The 22,600-nt window shown below is 44.9% G+C and overlaps 3 protein-coding genes across 3 annotated transcripts; all 3 read left to right on the top strand.

Annotated features, from left to right (window-relative positions):
• Positions 1–2,026, top strand: LOC144709906 (Peptide-N4-(N-acetyl-beta-glucosaminyl)asparagine amidase A protein). Its single transcript, XM_078583576.1, has one exon. It carries the CDS (start codon positions 59–61, stop codon positions 1,832–1,834), a length of 1,776 nt encoding a protein of 591 aa, XP_078439702.1. The 5' UTR covers positions 1–58; the 3' UTR covers positions 1,835–2,026.
• A 1,404-nt stretch (positions 2,027–3,430) lies between these two features.
• Positions 3,431–6,491, top strand: LOC144709907 (trihelix transcription factor ENAP2-like). The gene is made up of 2 exons (XM_078583577.1): positions 3,431–4,570; positions 6,255–6,491. The coding sequence occupies exons 1-2, from the start codon at positions 3,727–3,729 to the stop codon at positions 6,266–6,268; spliced, it is 858 nt and encodes a 285-aa protein (XP_078439703.1). The 5' UTR covers positions 3,431–3,726; the 3' UTR covers positions 6,269–6,491.
• A 9,311-nt stretch (positions 6,492–15,802) lies between these two features.
• On the top strand, positions 15,803–21,546 carry LOC144709786 (phosphoenolpyruvate carboxylase, housekeeping isozyme). Its single transcript, XM_078583431.1, has 10 exons — positions 15,803–16,133; positions 16,220–16,611; positions 17,027–17,111; positions 17,274–17,496; positions 17,768–17,871; positions 17,986–18,073; positions 18,439–18,593; positions 18,668–19,666; positions 20,149–20,535; positions 20,979–21,546. Exons 1-10 carry the CDS (start codon positions 15,969–15,971, stop codon positions 21,273–21,275), a joined length of 2,895 nt encoding a protein of 964 aa, XP_078439557.1. The 5' UTR covers positions 15,803–15,968; the 3' UTR covers positions 21,276–21,546.
• The last annotated feature ends 1,054 nt before the right edge of the window (positions 21,547–22,600 follow it).

The raw sequence follows: 22,600 nt of genomic DNA on the forward strand, positions 1-22,600 counted from the left end.
GATTCGATTTCTTCCCCAAACAGAAAACCCGCGCTCGCGATCGACACAGAAATCAACAATGGGGAGAGGATGCTCAGTCCTCGCTCTGCTCTCCATCCTCCTCCTCGCCGGATCGTCGAGATCCAGCGCCTGGAGCAAGCCGAAGAAGTTCACCACCTCGGAGGAAGATCGGCCATGGCTTCCTCTCCTCCAATCCTCCTCCCCGGCGCCCGACGCCAACGCCACGACCTACTTCCAAGTCGCGCGGCCGATTCCCCTTCCCGACGGCGAGAACTGCTCCGTCCTCCTCCTCCAGCACGACTTCGGCTACACCTTCGGAAAACCAGCGGTAACAGCGGACTACAGGCCCCCCCCCCGCTGCTGGCGCCATGGCCGCCCCTCCAAGGTCGTCCTGGAGTGGCGCGCGGCCTCCCGCGGCCGCCAATTCGATCGAATCCTCGGGATCTGGATCGGCGGGGTCGAGATCCTCCGCAGCTGCACCGCCGAGCCTCGATCGAACGGGATCGTCTGGACGGTGGAGAAGGACGTCTCCCGCTACCTCTCCCTCTTCTCCCGCAACCAGACCGTGGCCGTCTTCCTCGGCAACATCGTCGACGAGACCTACACCGGCGTCTACCGCGTCAACATCAGCCTCCATTTCTACGCCGGATCGAGCGATCGACGGCGAGGATTCGGCTCCCCGGCGGATCTGATCATCCCGATCTCGCGGGACCTGCCGCTCAACGACGGGCAGTGGTTCGTGATCAAGAACTCCACCGATTCCCAATCCAAGAAGGTCGTTCTCCCGCGGAACGCCTACCGAGCTTTGCTCGAGATCTACCTCTCCTTCCATGGCGACGACGAGTTCTGGTACAGCAACCCGCCGGAGGAGTACGTTACCGCCAACAACCTGAGCTCCACGCCGGGGAACGGAGCGTTCCGGGAGGTGATCGCCGCCGTTGACGGAACCGTCGCCGGCGCGGTCTGGCCGTTCCCGGTGATCTACACCGGCGGAGTCAACCCTCTACTGTGGAGACCGATCACCGGGATCGGGTCCTTCGATCTGCCCTCCTACGACGTCGAGATCACCCCCTTCCTCGGGGACCTCCTCGACGGAACGGCCCACGAGTTCCGTTTCTCCGTCGCGAACGCGCTCGGGGACTGGTTCGTGGACGGGAACCTCCATCTCTGGCTCGACGAGAAGAGCGCGCGGACGACGGGGAAGCTGATCAAGCACAGAGTCGAAGGCCCGAATCTGGCCGTCGATTCGGTGATCGAGGGTCTAGATGGGGAGTTCTCCACGGCGGCGGAGCGGAAGATCTCCGCCGCCGGGTGGGTGGTCTCCTCCCGGGGGAAGATCACGACCCACACGTTCCAGTCGCTGCGGTTCGGCAACCGGCTGCGGCTGAGCCACGGCGGGGACGACCAAGAGGTGAACCAGACCGTGGGCTCGACCGCCGGCGTGTACGCCAAGCACCCCGGCTCGGTCGTCTTCTCCGAGGAGACGGTCCGGAGCTTCCCTCTCTATCTGAGGACGGTGACCGGCGACCAGGTCAACGGTAGCTACTCGCTGGTCTCCAACGTCTCTCTGGGGTGGAGCGAGCGGCGGTTCGCGGGGGGGAAGGTCGGGTTCTACTACGCCAAGGTGGAGAACTCGCAGAGGGCGGACGGGACGATGACGGTGAAGGGGAACTTGGTGACGAGCGGCGTCGGGATGACGGTTCAGGATTATAGCTATGACGGGACGGACGGGTGCTTCTCCAGGCACGTGAGCGCTTCTAATTACTCGCTTCTGGTTGACGAGTCGACCGCCGTCTGCGGGAAGAGATCGCCGTTCTCCGTCGCCGCGAAGTAGAGCAGCCACGTGGCCTGACGACGTGGCAACGCCGTTTCGACAAGTTTTTTTTTAATGGTTCGCTTGCCTTTTAGACCTTGTAAAGAGTCGCATTTGCGTTTTATTGTTTATGTGCCTGTTTCATGACGTGGCAAATCGGGATGCCACGTTGCAGTTTTAATTGACGTGGCGAACTAGCTCAGCCTTACTCTCTCCGCCCCGTGGGCTTATGATGTGGCAATTTAATGACATGGCAATTTAGTGACGTGGCAAAGCCATTTAGCGGACACTGTACGGATTATGCGTGCCACGCGGTGACATACTTCCATGTGAGTTAATGACGTGTTATTTATTGACGTGGCAATGCCAGGTCAGTAGCCACTGGAAGGATATGAGTGGAACGTGGTGATATGCTGAGGTAGTAATTCGAGTTCAGCAGTATGCTTGTAGTTTTACTAGGGAATGGCATGTCCCAGATGTGATCGGTCGGACTTCATGGCTCTGATGTGGTGGGACGGATGACAGGTCGTGATGGGCGAGGACGTGTCATCTAGTTTGTAACGTCTCTCATCCTGTCGCGGGGATTTTGGAAAAATTCATCACGTTTTTGCCACCATCACGGTGTCTCACATTTCACATATCTAGTTTTATAATTTAGATCTAATTATTTCAACTCTCTCTCGGTCACCTGCGATACATTTTGTCACGTCATCCGTCGTAGGGCTAAAAAAACATGATCCTTCATCGTGATGAAAGACGTGACAGATAATGTTTGCCGTCAATTGGATGATGTGGCAATGCCAGGTCAGCAGCGACGGAAGAGGATATGAGTGGAGGTGGCAATATGATGAGGTGGTAACTCGAGTTCAGCACTACCCTTGTATTTCTGCTAGGGAACAGCATGTCCCTGACGGAAGACGGGTAGTGATGACCAAGGTCGTGATGTCGAGTTCATCAAGGTCACATTTTGGTCACCCATCACTGGATCCCTGGACATATCTACAATCACGCATTTCACATATCCAATTTTATAATTTGGGTTTAATTTTATAAGAATGTATTTTGTCAAAGGGCCATACAACGTGATCCGTCATTGCGATGAAAGACATGATGGATGACAATTGCCGTTCCCTAATCACAACAGTTCGATCCTGTGAATTGGATGATGTGGCAGTACCAGGTCAGCAGCCACGAAAGGATGAAAGTGCCACATGGCAGGAGGTTGATGTGGCAATGCCAGATTAGCAACGAAGGAAAGTCGGCAGGAGGCCGACGTGGCAAAACTAAATCAGCCGAACCTTTTTATTTCCATATGATTTTCTCATGCTATTAAAATGCCGCTCCCTAACTACCGCAGTTCAAACCCACAAACTGGATGACGTGGCAACACCAGGTCAGCAGCCACGGAAAGGAGGAAAGTGCCACAAGACAGGAGGCTGACGTGGCAACGCCAGATCAGCAACGCAGGAAAGTCGGCAGCGGCCGACGTGGCAAAACCAGCTCAGCCGAATCTTCTTATTTCCGGAAGATTTAAAACGCGGAATAATGACGTGGCAGGCTCTCGTCAAGTCCGGGGACTAGAGCCGGCCCCGGCTGCGAGAGCGAGAGAGAGAGAGAGATAGAAAGAGAAAGGGGGGGGGCGGAACCAACGGCGGCGATGGGCTCTGATCGGCGATCGGCCGTCCACCCGAGAACTCCGGCAGAGGTTAAGATTACCGGAGGGAGACCAGTCGGGCGTGTGTCCCCCGTCGGCGCGGCCAGAGAGAGAGAGAGAGAGAAAGGGGGGAAACCAACGGCGGCGATGGGCTCTGATCGGCGATCGGCCGGCGCGGCCGGCCCTTATAAATAGGGCCTGGCCGCGGGCCGGAGAGAGAAGAAGAAGCAGGCGAAATCGAGCTCGCTAGGGTTTGGCTATGGAGGGGAAGGCGCCCAATCCCGCGCTGCCCTACCGCGAGGACTGCTGGAGCGAGGGTGCCACCTCCGCCCTGATCGACGCGTGGGGCGAGCGCTACGTCGAGCTCAACCGCGGCAATCTCCGCCAGAAGCAATGGCAGGAGGTCGCCGACGCCGTCAACTCGCGGCGCACCGCCGTGCGCCGCCCCCTTCGCAGCGACATCCAGTGCAAGAACCGCATCGACACTCTCAAGAAGAAGTACAAGGCCGAGAAGGCGCGCATCGCCAACTCCGGCGGCGTTCTCGCCAGCCACTGGCCCTTCTTCGACCGCCTCGACTCCCTCATCGTCGCTCCACCGCCGCCGGAGAAGAAGCCCTCGCCGCCGCCGCCGCCGCCGCCCCTTCCCTTGCCCTACAAGAAACACCTCTCGCTCGCCGGCGCCGCCCCCGTTGCCGCCCCCTGCAGCAGAGAGAAGCGCCTCTCCGAGGAACCCTCGCTGCTCAATCGCAAGTACTCCGCCGCGGCGGCGGCGGCCGCCGCAGCCGCCGCGGAGCGGAAGGACGTGGAGTTGGAGGCCGAGTCGTCCAAGTCCAGCGCCGAGCGGCCGCCGGGGCGGGGGAGAAGCGGCGGGGACGCGGAGGATGACGACGATGACGCGGAGGCCGTCCGCGAGCTGGCTCGCGCGATCTCGCACTTTGGGGAGGTGTACGAGCGCGTGGAGAGGGAGAAGCAGCGGCAGATGATGGATCTCGAGAAGGAGCGGATGGAGTTCACCAAGGGGCTCGAGTTCCAGAGGATGCAGATTTTCGTCGATTGCCAGCTACAGCTCGAGAAGGCCAAGAGGGTCAAACGCGATTCCTCCGGTACGCCTTCTTTGTTCGCTTTCTTGAAAAAGTTTTGATTTTTTGAAACGCGGTGATCTGTTCGTTGTATTTCTTGGGGGTTTCCGTAATCGTCTAGGTCATTGATTTTTAGGACGAAGTGATCGTTCGTGTAGAATAATCTTGTTGGTTATTGATTTTTAGGGTGAAGTGATCGTTCTTGTAGAGTAATCTTGTTGGTCATTGATTTTTAGGACCAAGTGATCGTTCTTGTAGAGTATTCTTGTTGGTCATTGATTTTTAGGACGAAGTGATCGTTCTTGTGGAATAATCTTCTGGGTCATTGATTTTTAGGATGAAGTGATCGTTCTTGTAGAATAATCTTCTAGGTTATTGATTTTTAGGACGAAGTGATCGTTCTTGTGGAATAATCTTCTGGGTCCTTGATTTTTAGGACGAAGTGATCGTTCTTGTGGAGTAATCTTCTGGGTCATTGATTTTTAGGACGAAGTGCTCGTTCTTGTAGAATAATCTTGTTGGTCATTGATTTTTAGGTCGAAGTGATCGTTCTTGTAGGGTAATCTTCTATGTCATTGACTTTAAGGATGAAGTGATCGTTCTTGTAGAATAATCTCTTCTTCCTCAGCTTTCTGTGCGTGAATCAACAGCTTTCTGTGTCGCGGCGATATGAAAACGTCAATTTGACTGATTAGATGAAACCATTCAATCTCTCTGTTCTGAAATCTCTCGTGGTTTGTGGTTGGGTATGGGTGATTTTCATAGTCTAGCGATCTTAGGAACCATGATTGTAGAAAAAAACTAATTTTTTCTCGTAGAATGATATGTTCTTCCTCAGCGTTGTGTCTCGGGAAGTCGCGAACTTTTTTGCAGTTATCTTAATACGCTTATCAGACTTAATGGATTAGATGCCATCTTTAAATCTCCATACTGCTATCTCTCGTGATTTCTAGTTTGATATTGGGATTTTGCATAAATTGCATTTTTGATAAAAATGATTGTTGAATATTGTGTTCATTCTTGGAGATTAAGTTCGATATTGCATTATGAAAAAAGTGATTGCAGTATGATATTGGAGATCATGAAAATTTGGAGGATATTGTTGATTAGATACAACCATCTTTTTGACCGATATTCTGCCGTTTCTCGTGATTTGTTGTTTGGTATTGGGGATTTTTCGTAATCTAGTGCCCTTGTGACCTCTGATTATAGTGTAATCTATCATTTCTTGTGTCATAGTATGTAAATTTTTCTGAACCTTTTCTTAGAAAGAGTGTGGATCAGATGCCATATCGTCAACTCTATACTGCTATTTCTCGTGATTTGTAGCTTGGTTGTTTTTGGTTCCATCATCAAGTGTTCTCTAGAGATTATTCTTGACGAATATGTTCATTCTTGTACTATAATATGTTCATTCTTAGTTTATTCAGAAATATAGTGGTTTTTCTTATGATAGTTACAGGAGAAGCGCAGAACCATCTTGTGCCCCAAGCTAAATGAATCAGTTTTATGGTGAAGTAATTCGTTGATAGAACTTCTTCATTATTGCGGATGAACTAAGGCTACATACTAATTATTTGTTGCTCAAACAATCGGGAGGCCTATCAAATTATTAATAATCGAAGTTTATGCGTTTTCCTTACATGCAGTATTATTCTATCGTCCAATTAGTGTTTATGACTAGATTCATGCGTTTTTTTTTCTACAGATAACTATTTGTGAGCTGATCCTAATTTCTTTCGACTGTTCGGGGAAATGCAAGGGAGATCTAACATGATGAACGAAATGTAAGGGGTACGTTTTAACCGGACGTTAACTTGCTTTGCTTTTTCAAGATCACCGTCTGGGATTTTCTCCGTCAAAATCTTTCATATGTTGATCTTCTCCTGCTCTGTGAAACTTGTGGAAAAGTTATCGTAATTTATTTCTGCAGTATTCAGTTGTGTATACTATCTTTTTACCATGTTCACTTAATGGTTGAGAAACCTGTTTATTTATTCATATTTGCGTATCGCAGGACTATATGATTAGATCCTAAGAGGGGTCTCTTTGCATTAATTCTTGACGCACATTTTTATATAAGGAGAAGATTATTGGGCCTGTCTGGTTTTATTTACTCATCACGTCATCACCGATATTTGCAAATAGAATCCTGCTGTTTGGTACATGAGTCGTACACTGTTCTTGAAGAAATTCAAACGTCATAACATACCCACTCTCAAAGGGAGAAGTTAGGAATCTTAGAATAGATATTCCCAATCTGCTTTATGTACTCCAACGGATTCGTTCAATGGAGGACTTTTTCTTCAACCAAGTCCCAGGTCTAAAGCCATGATTTCCAGCTATGTACCAGGAATGGTAGCTCGATTGTAGTCGATCAAACTCCAATTCTGTTCAATTTGCTAATGAGGCCTATAGTTCAGGGATGCTTACGGGAAGATTTTTTCATCCCGAGATAGAAAAAATCATCTCATCCAAGGGTATGGACTAAATTTGGGACGAAAATTCATCCCGGGGACCACCGGGCGGGACGGTTTTCGTCCCGTGGGACGAAAAAACCGTCAGTCCTGAGGTCTCGGACGATGGACGGACGAAGGTGGACGAACAACCGCCGGATTCTCATCCGACGGTTGAGATGTAGCCACGTGGCCTCGATATGATAATTTGCATCAAAGTTCCCGTATTTTTTCGCGCATGCAAACTGATGCAGCTCAGAAATAATTCTACATATGTCCATTTGAATTCTCTCTCCTCCATATTTCCTTAAGAAACTTAGAAAAATCTATATTAATATATTAAAAATATCAAATGGTTTTTTTTTCGTCCGGGACGAGGGACGGGACGGTTTTTTCCCCGGATGGGACAAAAATTTGTCCCAGGAGGACTGGACGGGACGGTTTTCGTGCCGTCGCACGAAAATTCATCCCGTCCTTCATCCGTATACTGAATCCAGAGGTTGGACGGGACGATCTGGTCCACGTCCTGTCCATCGTCCACGTCCAGGACCATCCGGAACTATAGTGAGGCCCCCAATCTGTAAGCTTTCTGTTGCGGTAGCCGTGCAGCTGCCGGGAGAGTCTCAGGCCGCCCACACGCCCTGGCGGTGTTCCGACCGGTTAGTGATAATTTGTTCTCAGGCACGGACCGGGTGGGGGGGGGGAGGGGATGTTCATTTTTTGTAGGTCATTTATGACAAAATGTTAAGAGTATGTGGTAGAATGATTTTTATGGGTTGATGCAGCTTTTGCTCCAGCCAGGAAGGCCATAAGCCAATTTTCTTATTAGATTTAACTATCATTAATTCGAAATTCACCAATAATTTAATTTTGAAGAATTACGAACAGCAATGTATGATACATGAAATGAGATACAGTGGAGGACTCTTTTAAGAGAAAGAGAGAGTGTGTGATGTTTAAACTTGGGAAGCCTTATTACATTGGCCAGAATCCACCTGGTGAGTGCTTAACTTAGCATGTCAAGGTTGGGCCAGGTAGGCCCCACTGAACCGGTCAACTAAGCCAACCCATTCAAGACGGCATGTCTAGGATTTATTAAAGTCAATTTAATTTGATTAGAGTAATTTATAAGTTTCTAATCTTAATAGTTGGTCTAGAGAAGAGGGAAAATATAAGATTTTGTTGGATTTAAGAAGAGAGAAAAATATAAGATTTTGGCAAGTAAATTGGAAGTCAAAAAGGGATAGATGGGAAAGGCTAGGGCTGTAGAATTGGCCCTATATGGATTGAGATGGAAGAATCAAAGAAGAAGAAATTCAAAAATATTAGGGATACCAATAAGACCAATTAACAATATCAACATTAATGCCCCAGTATCAAGAAATATCATGAGCGAATTATTGAAACTTAGTATTCTCTAAATATTGGTGGGATAAACCAAGAATAAAGAAGATAACTAGGGCCTATATGTGCTGCCATACAAGGGCATTTAAAATCACAAAGTAATATTCGACATATGAGGGCAAATTCAAGAAATCAAGCATCAAAAGTCCATAAAAATAAATCCATATCTTGACCTTCTAAATTTGTGCCTAAAATAAATTTATTTGTGCCTAAAATAAAGCAAATTTGTGCCTATAGGAGTTGCCATGTATGGGCAGTTAAAATCACAACGAAACATTCAACATATGAGGGCAAATTTAAGAAATCAAGCAACAACGGTCCATAAAAATAAATCTACACCTTGACCTTGTAAATTTGTGCCTAAAATAAAGTAAAATTGTGCCTGTATGTTGTTGACAGGTATAGGCATTTAAAATCTCAAAATACTATTGAACATATGAGGGCAACTTTAAGGAATCAAGCAACAAAAGTCCATAGAAATAAAGCTATATCTTGACCTTGTAAATTTGTGCCTAAAATAAAGTAAATTTGTGCCTATATGTTGTTGGCATGTATGGGCATCTAAAATCAAAATGTAATGTTCAACATATGAGGGAAACTTTAAGGAATCAAGCAACAAAAGTCCATAGGAATAAAGCTATATCTAGACCTTGTAAATTTGTGCCTAAGTAAATGTATTTGTGTCTAAAATAAAGTAAATTTGTGCCTATATGTTGTTGACATGTATGGGCATCTAAAATCAAAATGTAATATTCAACATATGAGGGAAACTTTAAGGAATCAAGCAACAAAAGTCCATAGGAATAAAGCTACATCTTGACCTTGTAAATTTGTGCCTAAAATAAAATTAAGAATTCAAAAGATGCGAGAGCAAGGAATGAACCTAATTTTTACCGAAGTATTTTGTAAAAAGAATAATTTAACCTCTTTTGTAACATTTTTTTGGTTGTGATTTTTATTTAATACGATGTATTTGACCAATCCTCCTTGATACCCTACCTTAAGATCAATATAGAAATCATATTGGGAACGTTTGGCCAATTTATTTCATGATAGTTTTAATAAATAGTACCTTATTTTCATCTTTAATATTTTTAGAAAAATAATTTTCAGGCCATAAATATCATCCACATTTTCATCTATTTCTGCCCATTCACTCCATATCCTTAACAAACATATTCAATTGTAGGGGTTTGATGTATATTTTTTGATGGAAATATATGTGGCTGACAAGCCAATCACACATTCCACTCCTCATTCATTGTTCATTAATCAATTATATTAATTAAATTTTTATTAATTATAGAGCATGCGTGATACTTATACTGAAGTTCATGAATAAATGATCAGACTTAGTGAATTATGATGGGATCGTAATACAAAGATCACCAATCTTTAAGCACGTGTTATAAACATTCATATTCAAAGGATACTGTAGAAGAATATCAAAGTATCTAGATAGAATAGCACTGTCAAGTCTCACTCGTGTGATGAGCATGACTAAGGATAGACAGTGGGTGTTTAGCAGAAAGGGTTCACTGAATTGATCTGTACAAATCCATGAATAGTATTATAACAAACTATCAATCATGTTGTTTCTCACCATGGTTTTGTAAGCGATCAACATGATGGAATGTCAAAAAAGAGCTCTTTGATGGTTTCTGAATTCATTGGTACGAACTCGAATAAGCGCTAAGCGTTTGGCAACCAGCCATACCTTAAGTCATCCTAGGAGCGTCAAGCGGATGAGGGACTCTACATAAACAATATGTGATGGCAGATATGTTAGATGAATTAGTTGATATACACTCCTTTGTATCTTCTAGAGCACAAGGTGTAACTTTTCATCCCCATGGGCTTGGAGAATCAAGCTATCAATTGGGTTAAACCAGTCTGTCATTAAGTAATCTATATGATGATCTAGCTAATTAATTTGGAAGACCAATACAGTTTATTAGGACATTAGATTCATTAACTGGACGGAAACATGAGTAAGAGTCTCACACACAAATGATATTTTGGAAATTTAGGGTTTTATGAAAATAACCACTAAGTATAAATAAAGCAAGCCCTTAACAAAATTCACCCAGACCATAATTGTTTAGGGCCTTTCTCCTTATTATCGCATCTCACCTTCGATCCTCTCCATTCCTGATGCTATCGCGATGGTGTAACAATGTCAAAGTGTGAATTAGACTAGTCAAGAGGAAGGAGGAGATTCGACATTCCAAAGATTGCGTGGATACATCTAGAGACTGCATACTTGAGCATATAATTTTGTGTATAGGTGATTTGCTTAACTGTTTTGTAGATGTCATTTTAATTCCTTTCCTAGTCTTTTGATGCATGAATCCCCTGTGCTTTATCCAGATCAAGGCCATAAAACCTAACATTTTGGGCACTATATATATTTATTTATCATCTCGCTAGTTGAAAAGTTAAACCTCATCTACACAAGTCAATTTTATACCCATAATACAAATGCATAAGCATTATACAATTTACATTCCCATGTCGTTCCTAAGAAGAATTAAAGATCATGGGATTAAAAATAGTGGGGGGTTTACCTTATGTGAGGATATATTTGAAAAGTTAAACCTCATCTACACAAGTCAATTTTATACCCATAATACAAATGCATAAGCATTATACAATTTACATTCCCATGTCGTTCCTAAGAAGAATTAAAGATCATGTGATTAAAAATAGTGGGAGGTTTATCTTACTTTAGCTAGGTTTTAGTGCTGCATTTAAATGGATTAGTTACTTCTTTTCACATAACATTGTTCGAATCTTAATAATTTTACATAAGTATGTTCCTAAATATATAAACAATGCTTTTAGGAAGTTAACCTTGATTTGATGAGAATTTCAATTAATTTATTGTAGTTGAAATATTACACACACGAATTATTCTTATTTTACTTTTTATAAAACTGTATTGGAATATCTTTATCTTTCTCCCTTCTTTTTAAAATTTACAAACTGTACCTTTCTTTTAAGTGAACTATTTTTGGTTTAATAGAATTTTTTTTAATGAGCAGGTAAATTACATATATACGATTTGCATATCATATCAGTATCTTAGCTTTTAAGGAAGGGTTGTAAATTATTTTCATCATACAAATTTCGCATAAACTATTTCTGTGGTGGCTTTTCTTTTATGTAAACTATGTCATCATTACCATTACTTCACTTAGGCACGATATGTTGGACAGCTGCTAAGTGGCCCAGCAAAATGATCTCGTTTGAAGGCGTAATTTTAACTTTGGAGTTCATCTTTTGCCAAAAATTGGCATGATACCTACTGATAAATGTCAACATCGTTATTCTTTTTTTCAGACTCTAGAAAAATAATTCTCTGGAGAGAGAGATTGAGAGAGAATTCTGTTTGAGAGAGAGCGATAGAGAGTGATGTAGAGAGAGAGAGAGACGGAGAGGAACACAGAGAGTGTGTGTGTGTGTATGAAATAGTATGTGATAGAGAGAGACAGTGTGTGTGTGAAATAGAGAGAGTGACTGAGAGCGATGGAGAGAATGATAGACAGGGTACGTGACAGAGAGAGATAGAGAGATAGAGCGAGATAGAATGACAGGGAGAGATACTGCGTGATAGAGAGAGAAAGAGAATGATAGACAGGGTGTGTGACAGAGAGAAATAGAGTGATAGAAAGAGACGGTGTGTCTGTTAGAGAGAGAGATAGAGATGGATAGGGAGAGAGGGAGAGGGAGAGGAGAGAGAGGGGGAGAGGGAGAGAGAGAGCGATTGAGAGGGGGAGGGGGGGGACAGAGAGAGAGCGATTGAGAGGGAGAGGGGAATGAGAGTGAGAGAGAGAGGGAGAAAGAGAGAGAGAGAGCGAGGGAGAGAGGGAGAAAGAGAAAGAGAAAGAGAGAGCGAGGGAGAGAGGGAGAGAGGGAGAAAGAGAAAGAGAAAGAGAGAGCGATTGAGAGAGAGGAGAGAGAGGGTGAGAGAGAGGGAGAGGGTGAGAGAGAGGGAGAGAGAGATAGATAGATAGATAGAGAGAGAGATAGATAGATAGATAGATAGAGAGAGAGATAGATAGATAGATAGATAGATAGATAGAGAGAGAGATAGATATATAGATATATAGATATATAGACATATAGATAGATTTATAGAGAGAGAGAGAGTGAGAGAGAGGGAGAGGGTGAGAGAGAGGGATAGATAGATAGAGATAGATAGAGAGAGAGAGAAAGTGAGAGAAAGTGAGAGAGAGTGAGAGAGGGTGAGAGAGAGGGAGAGAGAGATAGATAGATAGATAGATAGAGAGTGAGAGAGAGAGATAGATAGATAGAGAGAGATAGATAGATAGATAGAGATAGATAGATAGAGAGTGAGAGAGAGAGAGAGAGAGAGAGAGAGAGAGAGAGAGAGAGAGAGAGAGAGAGAGAGAGAGAGAGAGAGAGAGAGAGAGAGAGAGAGAGAGAGAGAGAGAGAGAGAGAGAGAGAGAGAGAGAGAGAGAGAGAGAGGGAGAGGGAGAGAGAGAGAGAGAGAGAGAGAGAGAGAGAGAGAGAGAGAGAGAGAGAGAGAGAGAGAGAGAGAGAGAGAGAGAGAGAGAGAGAGGAGATAGAGATGAGCATAGGCGTGATAAGAGAGGTGAAGAGAGAGAGAATAGATAAAAATAAAACAATACAGCAAAGAGTCGAGCTTCGGGCTTTCCAACGGGCCTCAAAGCTCCGCCCAGGGGCCCCCTTTTTATCAAAAAAAAAAATTAATAAAAATGGTCCACTCCTGCGATAAGTCTGCCGACTATCACGTGGAGCCTCATGAACCGGACAAGATGCTCGTGATCAGGAATCAAAGGGGGGCTGAATATGAGACAAATAGTCAACTGACGTAATAGTTCACGCTTTCTCTATTATTCTTGTCCCTGAGCCCAACTCTGTCTTACTCAATAATTGACTTTAAAACTACATATTATTATTGAAGTCTTGAATAATTCCACTGGTATCCACATGCCCTCAAACTCCTTGGTTGCATATTCAGTAATATTCATTTTTTTGCATGATAATTGGATTGATACAGTAGTCTATTCGGAGACCAATAATAGATATATTACTGAATGGGCCACTTGAAAAAAAACCCTTTAAACTATGGTGCATAAAATCAGAATCTGATCTCAATGTCTACTTTTCCAAATGTGCTTCATACAGTGGCTTTTTATTTAAAATAGGACAGTGATGTATTAAAATAATAAAGGGAATGTGACCTAGTTAATCGTTGATACAAAAGTAGAAGTAACTTGTGCAATGATACTGTTTTTACATCCTCAGCAATCAGTGTGGACCATCCATCTTCCGAGTAGTAGATCCCATTGTGCACGATGCCGTCCCAAGAATTATTCTTTTGTGGAGTTCCTAAAATATGCAATGGCTGTCGTAATGGATGGCATCACACTTCGAATATTCAGTGAATGAGATGATAAATATTAACTTGGCTGGAGTCATGGAACTTCTGGGACTAAGAATAATCATAAAGTAAAGGTGCCCGGAAATGATGTCACATCTAGAATTCGTTGCCACTAAAAAATTGGAAGCAATGGTTTTCATTAATAAAAAATCTAATATACGAGAGAGAATTTTGACATATATATTGTAGTATAACTAAATGAACTAGAGTCAGTTATCCATGATGGTGAGGATCTTGGAACCAAGACAAAGGTGGACCATTACTAGCTTCATGTGCTATTATATTTTGTAACTAGGAAAAAGAAGAGGACCGTATTGATAACTGAATAAACTACTTTTAGTCAAAAGGTGATCATTTTGATTTACTTGATGTCTTCATTAGGCTGGGGATTTGACGAGGGTGTTGCGCCTTGGGTAAAGGTAACTTGGTTATGAAGAGCCCTAAATTCACAACAAGAGGTTCATTTATCACTTATTTTTAAAATGTCATGGCTACATCCTTGAGGAATCCAACCATGAATTTAGAGAAGCAGACCTTGATATGATCTCACCTCTAACATCATTTGCCCTTGGAATAGATTCTTCATTGCGGAGTTATGTAAGAGGCTTCATTGTATGACCTGATTGAACCACATATTACAGAGTCTTTGAGGATGCAACCTCAAGTTGTGTCTCCTCACTAATAATGATATAAATAGTATCATTCAAATATTTTCACTCATCTTAAATAAGAAGGACATCCATTGGTTATCAAATTTAGCACTCAAAACATCCAAAAATTTCACAAACCATGGCTCTTCATCCATTTCACATCATAATTAATAAACTCAATATAAGATGCATTGCCGATGATTCTCCTATTTTTTGTTATAGTTAGTTCAATCTAAGTACCTTTGCCAAATATCATCCTAATCCGTCATCATTCCAGATCGCGCGGTCAGTCAAATAAATACCATATACCTAGGGAAATTGAAATAGTAGACATTGATAAGTCATCATCATCATTGAACAACTTTGACAATGTGATGTGAAATAGTATTAAATGCCGTTTGGAGCCGTCTCACTAGAGATACTATCAATGCGAAATGACACAATATATTAAACATAGAAAACTCCCTACCTCTTAATTTGAACATTATAATCTGAAAACAGAAACAGACACGTCACATCACTGATTTCAATGGATATCTTGTATTTGGACATGATCATGGTAAGTATTCCTTAAAACAACCACTCTCCAAATCAGACAATTCTGCATGGTGGGGTGTTCTGGATAGTGGCTGACTGAATGGGTATGTCTTCTGGGATGAAACCAAATATCACCTTACTACAATTCATCTCTCTTTGTTGGACCTTTCCTAAGTGGACCTGCAAAATAATCCATATAGTTGGCCTACATACAGGGCATCTGTTCATGTCCACATCTTCATATTTAGACCCTTGGATAGATAAGAAGAAGCCTCTAGAAACTAGAGAGACGATAAGAGAGGTAGAGAGAGAAAGAGGCCGATATGATAACAGATAAGATAAGAGGAGAGGAGGGGATGACACCAAGATGTGAATATCGCCCTTTTTAACACGGCATTGAAACGTGGCCCACTCCCCACGTGACACGTGTTCACAGCTATCGGGCTTCCAAACGGGCCTCGCCGGACCCGGCCCGCCAGGCCCACGTGACCCGGAAATCCACGTAGGACGCCTACGCGACAGATAATTATCTGACGTCATCTTACACGCTTTCCACATACGACGGACACGTGTCCTCCCGCCAACTCAACTCCCTCAGTAATGACCGACGAGAATAATAATTCTCTTAAAAATACCAGTCCACGTGTCGTTCTTTTATTGGTCGAAAAGCCTTCCCCGGAATCTCACCGCTAGTAGCCGGCATATTCTCTCTCTCTCTCTCTCTAGCCTGCTACTTTCGCGGCGACTAGAGAGACTGAGAGAGAGAGATGGAGAGATAGAGAGAGAAAGGGGTAGAGATAGAGAGAGAGAGATAGAGCAGATCGTCGATAAATACGGGGGCCCTCGTCGGGATAGATGGAGTAACTGTCTCAGAATCGGCGTTCATCGTCTTCCTCGGCGAGTGAAGTCTCAGATCGGCTGAGAAGTCGCCGAAATCGGAGCTATGGCGCGTAGTTTGGAGAAGATGGCGTCGATCGACGCGCAGCTTCGTCTTCTCGCACCTGGCAAAGTCTCCGAGGACGATAAACTCGTGGAATACGACGCCCTGCTCTTGGATCGCTTCCTCGACATTCTCCAGGATCTTCACGGCGAGGAATTGCGCGAAGCGGTGAGGATCTGTCGATTTTGGGAGTCGAAATTAGGGTTCCTGATTTTTCCCCTTTTTTATTTCTTCCCCTTTTTTGGAATCGGCAGGTTCAGGAATGCTACGAGCTGTCCGCGGAGTACGAGGGGAAGAACGATCCGCAGAAGTTGGAGGAGCTCGGGGAGTTGCTCACGAGCCTGGATCCGGGGGATTCCATCGTTATTGCGAGTTCGTTCTCGCACATGCTCAATCTCTCGAACCTTGCCGAGGAGGTTCAGATCGCGCACCGGCGGCGGAATAAGGTCAAGAAGGGGGATTTCGTTGACGAGAACAACGCTACCACGGAATCTGATATCGAGGAAACCCTGAAGCGGCTCGTGGGGAAGCTGAAGAAGTCCCCCGAGGAGGTCTTCGATGCGCTGAAGAACCAAACCGTGGATCTCGTTCTCACCGCTCACCCTACGCAGTCGATCCGCCGTTCCCTGCTGAAGAAACACGGCAGGTAAATTCTTCTCGCGCTACAGTCACTCCAAAACCGCCGTAATCTCTACCATCAGAGGAAAAAAATCGGCCTGAGGAATTATTAATTGGGTCATTATACTTTGATCAGATGGACTGTTTGAATATGACCGAAAATTTGTAAAAAACTAATTTTTTCTTCTTTTGAAGATTATTACAGACATGAAATGATAGAAAATTAGTTTATTGGAGTTCTCCTGTTATTGGGGCATCAATATTTGATCAGATGTACTGTTCGAAACTGACTGAAAATATAAAAAACTACCTCCGTTCTTCTTTGAAAGATTATTACAGAAATCAGATACTAGAAGTGTTGGATTACTAGAGTAGCATGGGTTAATGAAACGTGGGGATTCTTTTGGCATTAGGCCCTAAAGAAATTTGGGCATTTATTGCAGGATCCGCAATTGTCTAACGCAACTTTACGCTAAAGACATCTCTCCGGATGACAAGCAAGAGCTTGACGAGGCTCTCCAACGAGAGGTAACCGCCCATGATCTCCAATTCTCACATTGAATCCTATTCCAGACTTTGAAAAATAATGGTTTTTCATTCGTAAAAGTCGTTGCGGATGAAAAATTCGCGGTGAACTTACGTGCAGGGGACTGAAATTTTCTAATATATTTGGTTGAAAAAATTATTCAGATTCAGGCTGCCTTTCGGACGGACGAAATCAGGAGGACTCCTCCAACGCCACAGGATGAGATGAGGGCCGGAATGAGCTACTTCCATGAGACGATTTGGAAGGGCGTTCCTAAGTTCTTGCGCAGGGTGGACACCGCGTTGAAGAACATCGGCATCAACGAGCGTGTTCCGTACAATGCCCCTCTAATCCAGTTCTCTTCCTGGATGGGTGGTGACCGTGACGGTAAGAAACCTCTGATGTTCTTGTGGATTTTCACTTCTGCTCGACTTTTTTCCCATCCATGGATAAGAAAGTTACATTTTTCTCGTCTCTTATGTTTTCTCTCTAGACAATGGTCTCCAGTGAATTTGGTCATCCAAGATTATAATGATAACTTCAAGTCATTAATCATGCATTCGGATCTCATGTCCGTCAAATCATCAATGGATTGTTGTTTTATTTATCAAAGGAATTAGATATTTATCATCTATTTATCATCATGTCCATGATGCAGGGAACCCAAGAGTGACTCCCGAGGTGACCAGGGATGTGTGCTTACTAGCCCGCATGATGGCGGCCAATATGTACTACTCGCAGATTGAGGACCTGATGTTTGAGGTACGCGTCATCTCTTCATACAAGACACATTTTCTGATAAACTAGGAAAGCTGCGGTTAAAAAAAAAATTACTTTACTTTGTATTTATTCCTGGGTATTGGTCAATCTTGGCAGCTTTCCATGTGGCGATGCAGTGACGAGCTGAGAATCCGAGCCAACGAGCTCCAGCAGTCCTCAAAGAGGGACACAAAACACTACATTGGTACCCATCCATAAACCCGCGGAAGAATCTTCTTCCAATCATCTAGACATAGTCGTTCTGTTCTTTTGTGCAAATTTGTGCGAATGGTTCGTTCTGTTTGGTGTTCCGAACAGAACAAAAACAAATTTCCGCAGAACATTGCACAGACCCGTGTGCGGTTCTTTTGTTCGCTTTGTGCGAATTTTGTTCTAATTTTGTGCGAATGTATGAATTTGTTTTTTTTGAAAAAAAAAGAGAATAGAACAAAGAACAAGGCCCTATGCAGTTCTTTTGTGCGAATTTTTTTTCGTTTAAAACGAACAGAACAGAACAACCATGTCTAAAATCATCTAATCCTCTACATTCACTCCGAATTAAACTTGCAGAGTTCTGGAAGCAAGTCCCACCCAACGAGCCATACCGCGTGATCCTGGGCGATCTGAGAGACAAGCTCTACAACACCCGGGAGCGTGCACGCCTCCTCCTCTCCAACGGCTCCTCTGACATCCCCGAGGAGGCCACCTTCACGGACGTTGCCCAGGTCCGCAATCCACCAACTCTACTCTCTCTCGAATTATCAACTTAATCACGAACAAGAATGAAACTTTGATGTAGTTCTTGGAGCCGCTGGAGCTGTGCTACCGTTCGCTGTGCTCGTGCGGGGACAGGTCGGTGGCGGACGGGAGCCTGCTGGACTTTCTGCGGCAGGTGTCGACGTTTGGGCTGTCGCTGGTGCGGCTGGACATAAGGCAAGAGTCCGAGAGGCACACGGACGTGATGAACTCTATAACGGAGCACCTGGGCATCGGCTCGTACCGCGACTGGCCGGAGACCCAGCGCCAGGACTGGCTCCTCTCCGAGCTGCGGGGCAAGCGCCCGCTCTTCGGCACAGACCTCCCAACCACGCCCGAGACGGCCGACGTGCTGGACACCTTCCACATCATCGCGGACCTCCCGGCGGACAACTTCGGAGCCTACATCATCTCCATGGCCACGGCCCCCTCAGATGTGCTCGCCGTGGAGCTCCTCCAGCGCGAGTGCCGCGTGAAGAAGCCCCTCCGCGTCGTCCCCCTGTTCGAGAAGCTGGCAGACCTGGAGGCCGCCCCCGCCGCCGTGGCCCGGCTCTTCTCCATCGACTGGTACCGCAACCGGATCGCTGGCAAGCAGGAAGTCATGATCGGCTACTCCGACTCGGGCAAGGACGCTGGGCGCCTCTCCGCCGCTTGGCAGCTCTTCAAAGCCCAGGAGGAGCTCGTCCGGGTCGCCAAGGAGTATGGCGTGAAGCTCACCATGTTCCACGGGCGCGGCGGCACGGTGGGGCGCGGCGGTGGGCCTACCCATCTCGCCATTCTCTCCCAGCCGCCGGACACAATCAACGGCTCGCTCCGCGTGACCGTCCAGGGCGAGGTCATCGAGCAGTCCTTCGGCGAGGAGCACCTCTGCTTCCGCACCCTCCAGCGCTTCACCGCCGCCACGCTCGAGCACGGCATGCACCCCCCCGTCTCGCCCAAGCCTGAGTGGCGCGCCCTCATGGACGAGATGGCCGTCGTCGCCACTACCGAGTTCCGCTCCATCGTCTTCCGCGAGCCCCGCTTCGTCGAGTACTTCCGCCTGGTATGCTTCCAAGTTCCAATTGACGTGGTTGTTCGGTTCCTTTTGTGCGAATTGTTACTTCTGTTCGGTTTTCTGAACATAACAATAACAAATTCGCTCAGACCCGTGTGCCGTTCTTTTGTTTGCTTTGTGCGAATTTTGTTCTAGTTTTGTACGAATGTGCGAATTTGTTCGTATTTTGAAAAAAGAAAAGAACAAGGCCCTGTGCGGTTCTTTTGTGCGAATTTTTTGTTTGTTTCACATGAATAGAACAGATTATCGCACAGACCCGTGTGCGGTTCTTTTGTTTGCTTTGTGTGAATTTTGTTCTAATTTTGTTCGTTTTTTAAAAAAGAAAAGAACAAGGCCCTGTGGGGTTCTTTTGTGTGAATTTTTTGTTCGTTTCAAATGAACAGAACAGAACAACCATGTCTAGCTTCCAACGCTGTTACCGTGTTTTACGTTCAAGTGTTTTAAGTTTTTTTGGACTTGTGGGTGTGAAGGCGACGCCGGAGATGGAGTATGGGAGGATGAACATTGGGAGCAGGCCGTCGAAGAGGCGGCCGAGTGGGGGGATTGAGACGCTGCGGGCGATTCCGTGGATTTTCGCGTGGACGCAGACGCGGTTCCACTTGCCCGTTTGGCTGGGATTTGGGGCCGCGTTTCGGCATGTTCTGGAGAAGGACATTCGGAACTTGCACCTGCTGCAGGAGATGTACAACGCCTGGCCTTTCTTCCGTGTCACTGTTGACCTCGTGGAGATGGTGCTGGCCAAGGGGAATCCCGGCATCGCCGCGCTCTATGATAAACTCCTCGTCTCCGAGGATCTCTGGTCCTTTGGAGAGCAACTCCGCGCCAAGTATGAGGAGACCAAGAGTCTTCTCCTCCAGGTTTACTTCTTACTCTTTACTGCATTTTTTCTTTTTTTTTGCTTGCGTTTTTGCGTGATTTCACGAGTTTAATCATTTGTTCATACTCCTTAATTGGTTATGTGTCGACATGCTTCGTTTTGTTTCCAGAGAGTAGTAATCCATTGACGCCTAGTTTTCCCCAGTTTGGTTAAATGCCTTGTTTTCAGATGCTGATTGCATTGAAAAAAAGAATTCATTCATTGCCTGATTTGCACCAGATTGACAAGTCGTTGTAGATGTCTTGTTTTTGGATATGACCTCAAAAAAATTAAATCTATTGACAACCTTTTTCACCGCTTTTTAGGTTAACTCAAAATTTCCGTTTAATTTACCCCAATGTAGGCATCTGATGAGATGCATAATTTACAGAAATATCATTTGAATTGCCTTATTTTAGGAAAACTAATGCATTCGGATGATAGGTGGCGGGGCACAAGAACCTGCTGGAGGGCGATCCATACCTCAGGCAGAGGCTGAGGCTGCGACACGCCTACATCACAACGCTTAACGTGTGCCAGGCATACACCCTGAAACGCGTCAGGGACCCGAGTTTCCAAGTGAAGCTGCGTCCTCACCTATCCAAAGAGGCAATTAAGGCCAGCATCTCCGGCGCCGACCTCGTCAACCTTAACCCGACTAGCGAGTACGCGCCCGGGCTCGAGGACACACTCATCCTCACCATGAAGGGCATTGCTGCCGGCATGCAGAACACGGGCTGACTTATCATTCTCTCTCTTTTTTATCTTCTTTCTCTTCTGACTTATCATGCTTGTGTCTATTGTGGAGGAATAAGCAAGCTGGTGGGAGCTTGCCCTTCTCTTCCCCCAGTCAATGCTGCTGGTCCCCTCGTTCCTGGTTTTTGTCAGGTGAGGATGGATGGGGACAGGAAGAGAAAGGAGAGGGGGGGTCTCTCTGGCTTTGTCACATCCAAAGTGTATCCTGCTTTTGTTTTGCTCTGAAATGGTAATGACTTTATGTTGAGGATCTTAACTTAATGGAGCCTAAAGTATGCATCCGACATAGCTCAAGAAACCAAAAAACTCACATGCTGATGGGAGAAAACAAACTTCATAAATGGGATAGTGGATGTTCACCAAAGGGACTAGCCAACGAGAAGATCCTCGCATGGTTGAACCTCCTCAGAAAAATTTCTTTCAAAGATGCTATGTTGTCCTATCTTTTCTCCAACTCTCCAATTACCGTAGCTTGAAACCTCTAAGGTTGCTAAAAAGGGTGGCTCACAAAGAAGCACACTAGGATGCTATCCAGGATGAGGTAGACACCTCCTTTTATAGAGCTCCTTGGAAGCTTTTAGAGATCCCCCTCTCCCAAAGATTTCTATGCTTTTATAGAACATCAAGAAATATTAACAAGCTTCTAATAGGATCCACTAGTTTCTAGAGTAATATAGAATATCCCAGAATGCTTGATAGTATTCTAAAAGCATCTAAGATGTTCTAGAATTATCTTGAAGGTATAGTATATTTTAGAAGAGTCTATAAAATTTTAGATCATTCCAGTACATAGTAAATTGACGTACCACAAATCATGCTAGCAAATTAACATTTTTTAAGGGTTTATATAGTCATATAATGAAATTGACATGCATTTTTCATGTTAAATTCTATTTCATGCAATTATTCACTCATTATGTAAAATTTCTTATTTTTAAAGAAATATTGAATGACTAAAAAATATTATGTAGCTTGTTGATAAAGTAGGAGAAAAATAAAAAAGAAGAAAGAAAAAATATAAATAAGAATAAATAAAAAAGAAGTTGAGTCGCAAAGGAGAGCACCCAAGGCTGCAACTGCAGGCGACGCCCGCAGCCGCAGCCAATGCCTCAGCTCCTCAAAGGGGCCCAGCAGATACAGTAAATGCACAAGTCAGTCAGAGCCCAATGTGAGTCCGTCCAATATCCATTTCAGAGTTAGTATATCAGTTACGGATTTTTAAAAAGTAAATATGGGATTTTTAAAAAAAGTCCGTTTCAATTCGTTTCAATTCACAGAGGATCAGGCCGGGCCAGGTCAGGCTTGATAAG

The sequence above is a fragment of the Wolffia australiana genome, chromosome 11 (genome assembly GCF_029677425.1).
Source record: "Wolffia australiana isolate 7733 chromosome 11, ASM2967742v1".
Classification (NCBI taxonomy): domain Eukaryota; kingdom Viridiplantae; phylum Streptophyta; class Magnoliopsida; order Alismatales; family Araceae; genus Wolffia; species Wolffia australiana.

Bases quoted from the DNA above. Each gene is read 5' to 3' on its own strand.
- LOC144709907 (XM_078583577.1), top strand. From the start codon at position 3,727: ATGGAGGGGAAGGCGCCCAATCCCGCGCTGCCCTACCGCGAGGACTGC.
- LOC144709786 (XM_078583431.1), top strand. From the start codon at position 15,969: ATGGCGCGTAGTTTGGAGAAGATGGCGTCGATCGACGCGCAGCTTCGT. The intron at 16,134-16,219 runs GTGAGGATCTGT...TGGAATCGGCAG, and splicing joins GCGAGGAATTGCGCGAAGCG to GTTCAGGAATGCTACGAGCT. The intron at 19,667-20,148 runs GTATGCTTCCAA...GTGGGTGTGAAG, and splicing joins TCGTCGAGTACTTCCGCCTG to GCGACGCCGGAGATGGAGTA.
- LOC144709906 (XM_078583576.1), top strand. From the start codon at position 59: ATGGGGAGAGGATGCTCAGTCCTCGCTCTGCTCTCCATCCTCCTCCTC.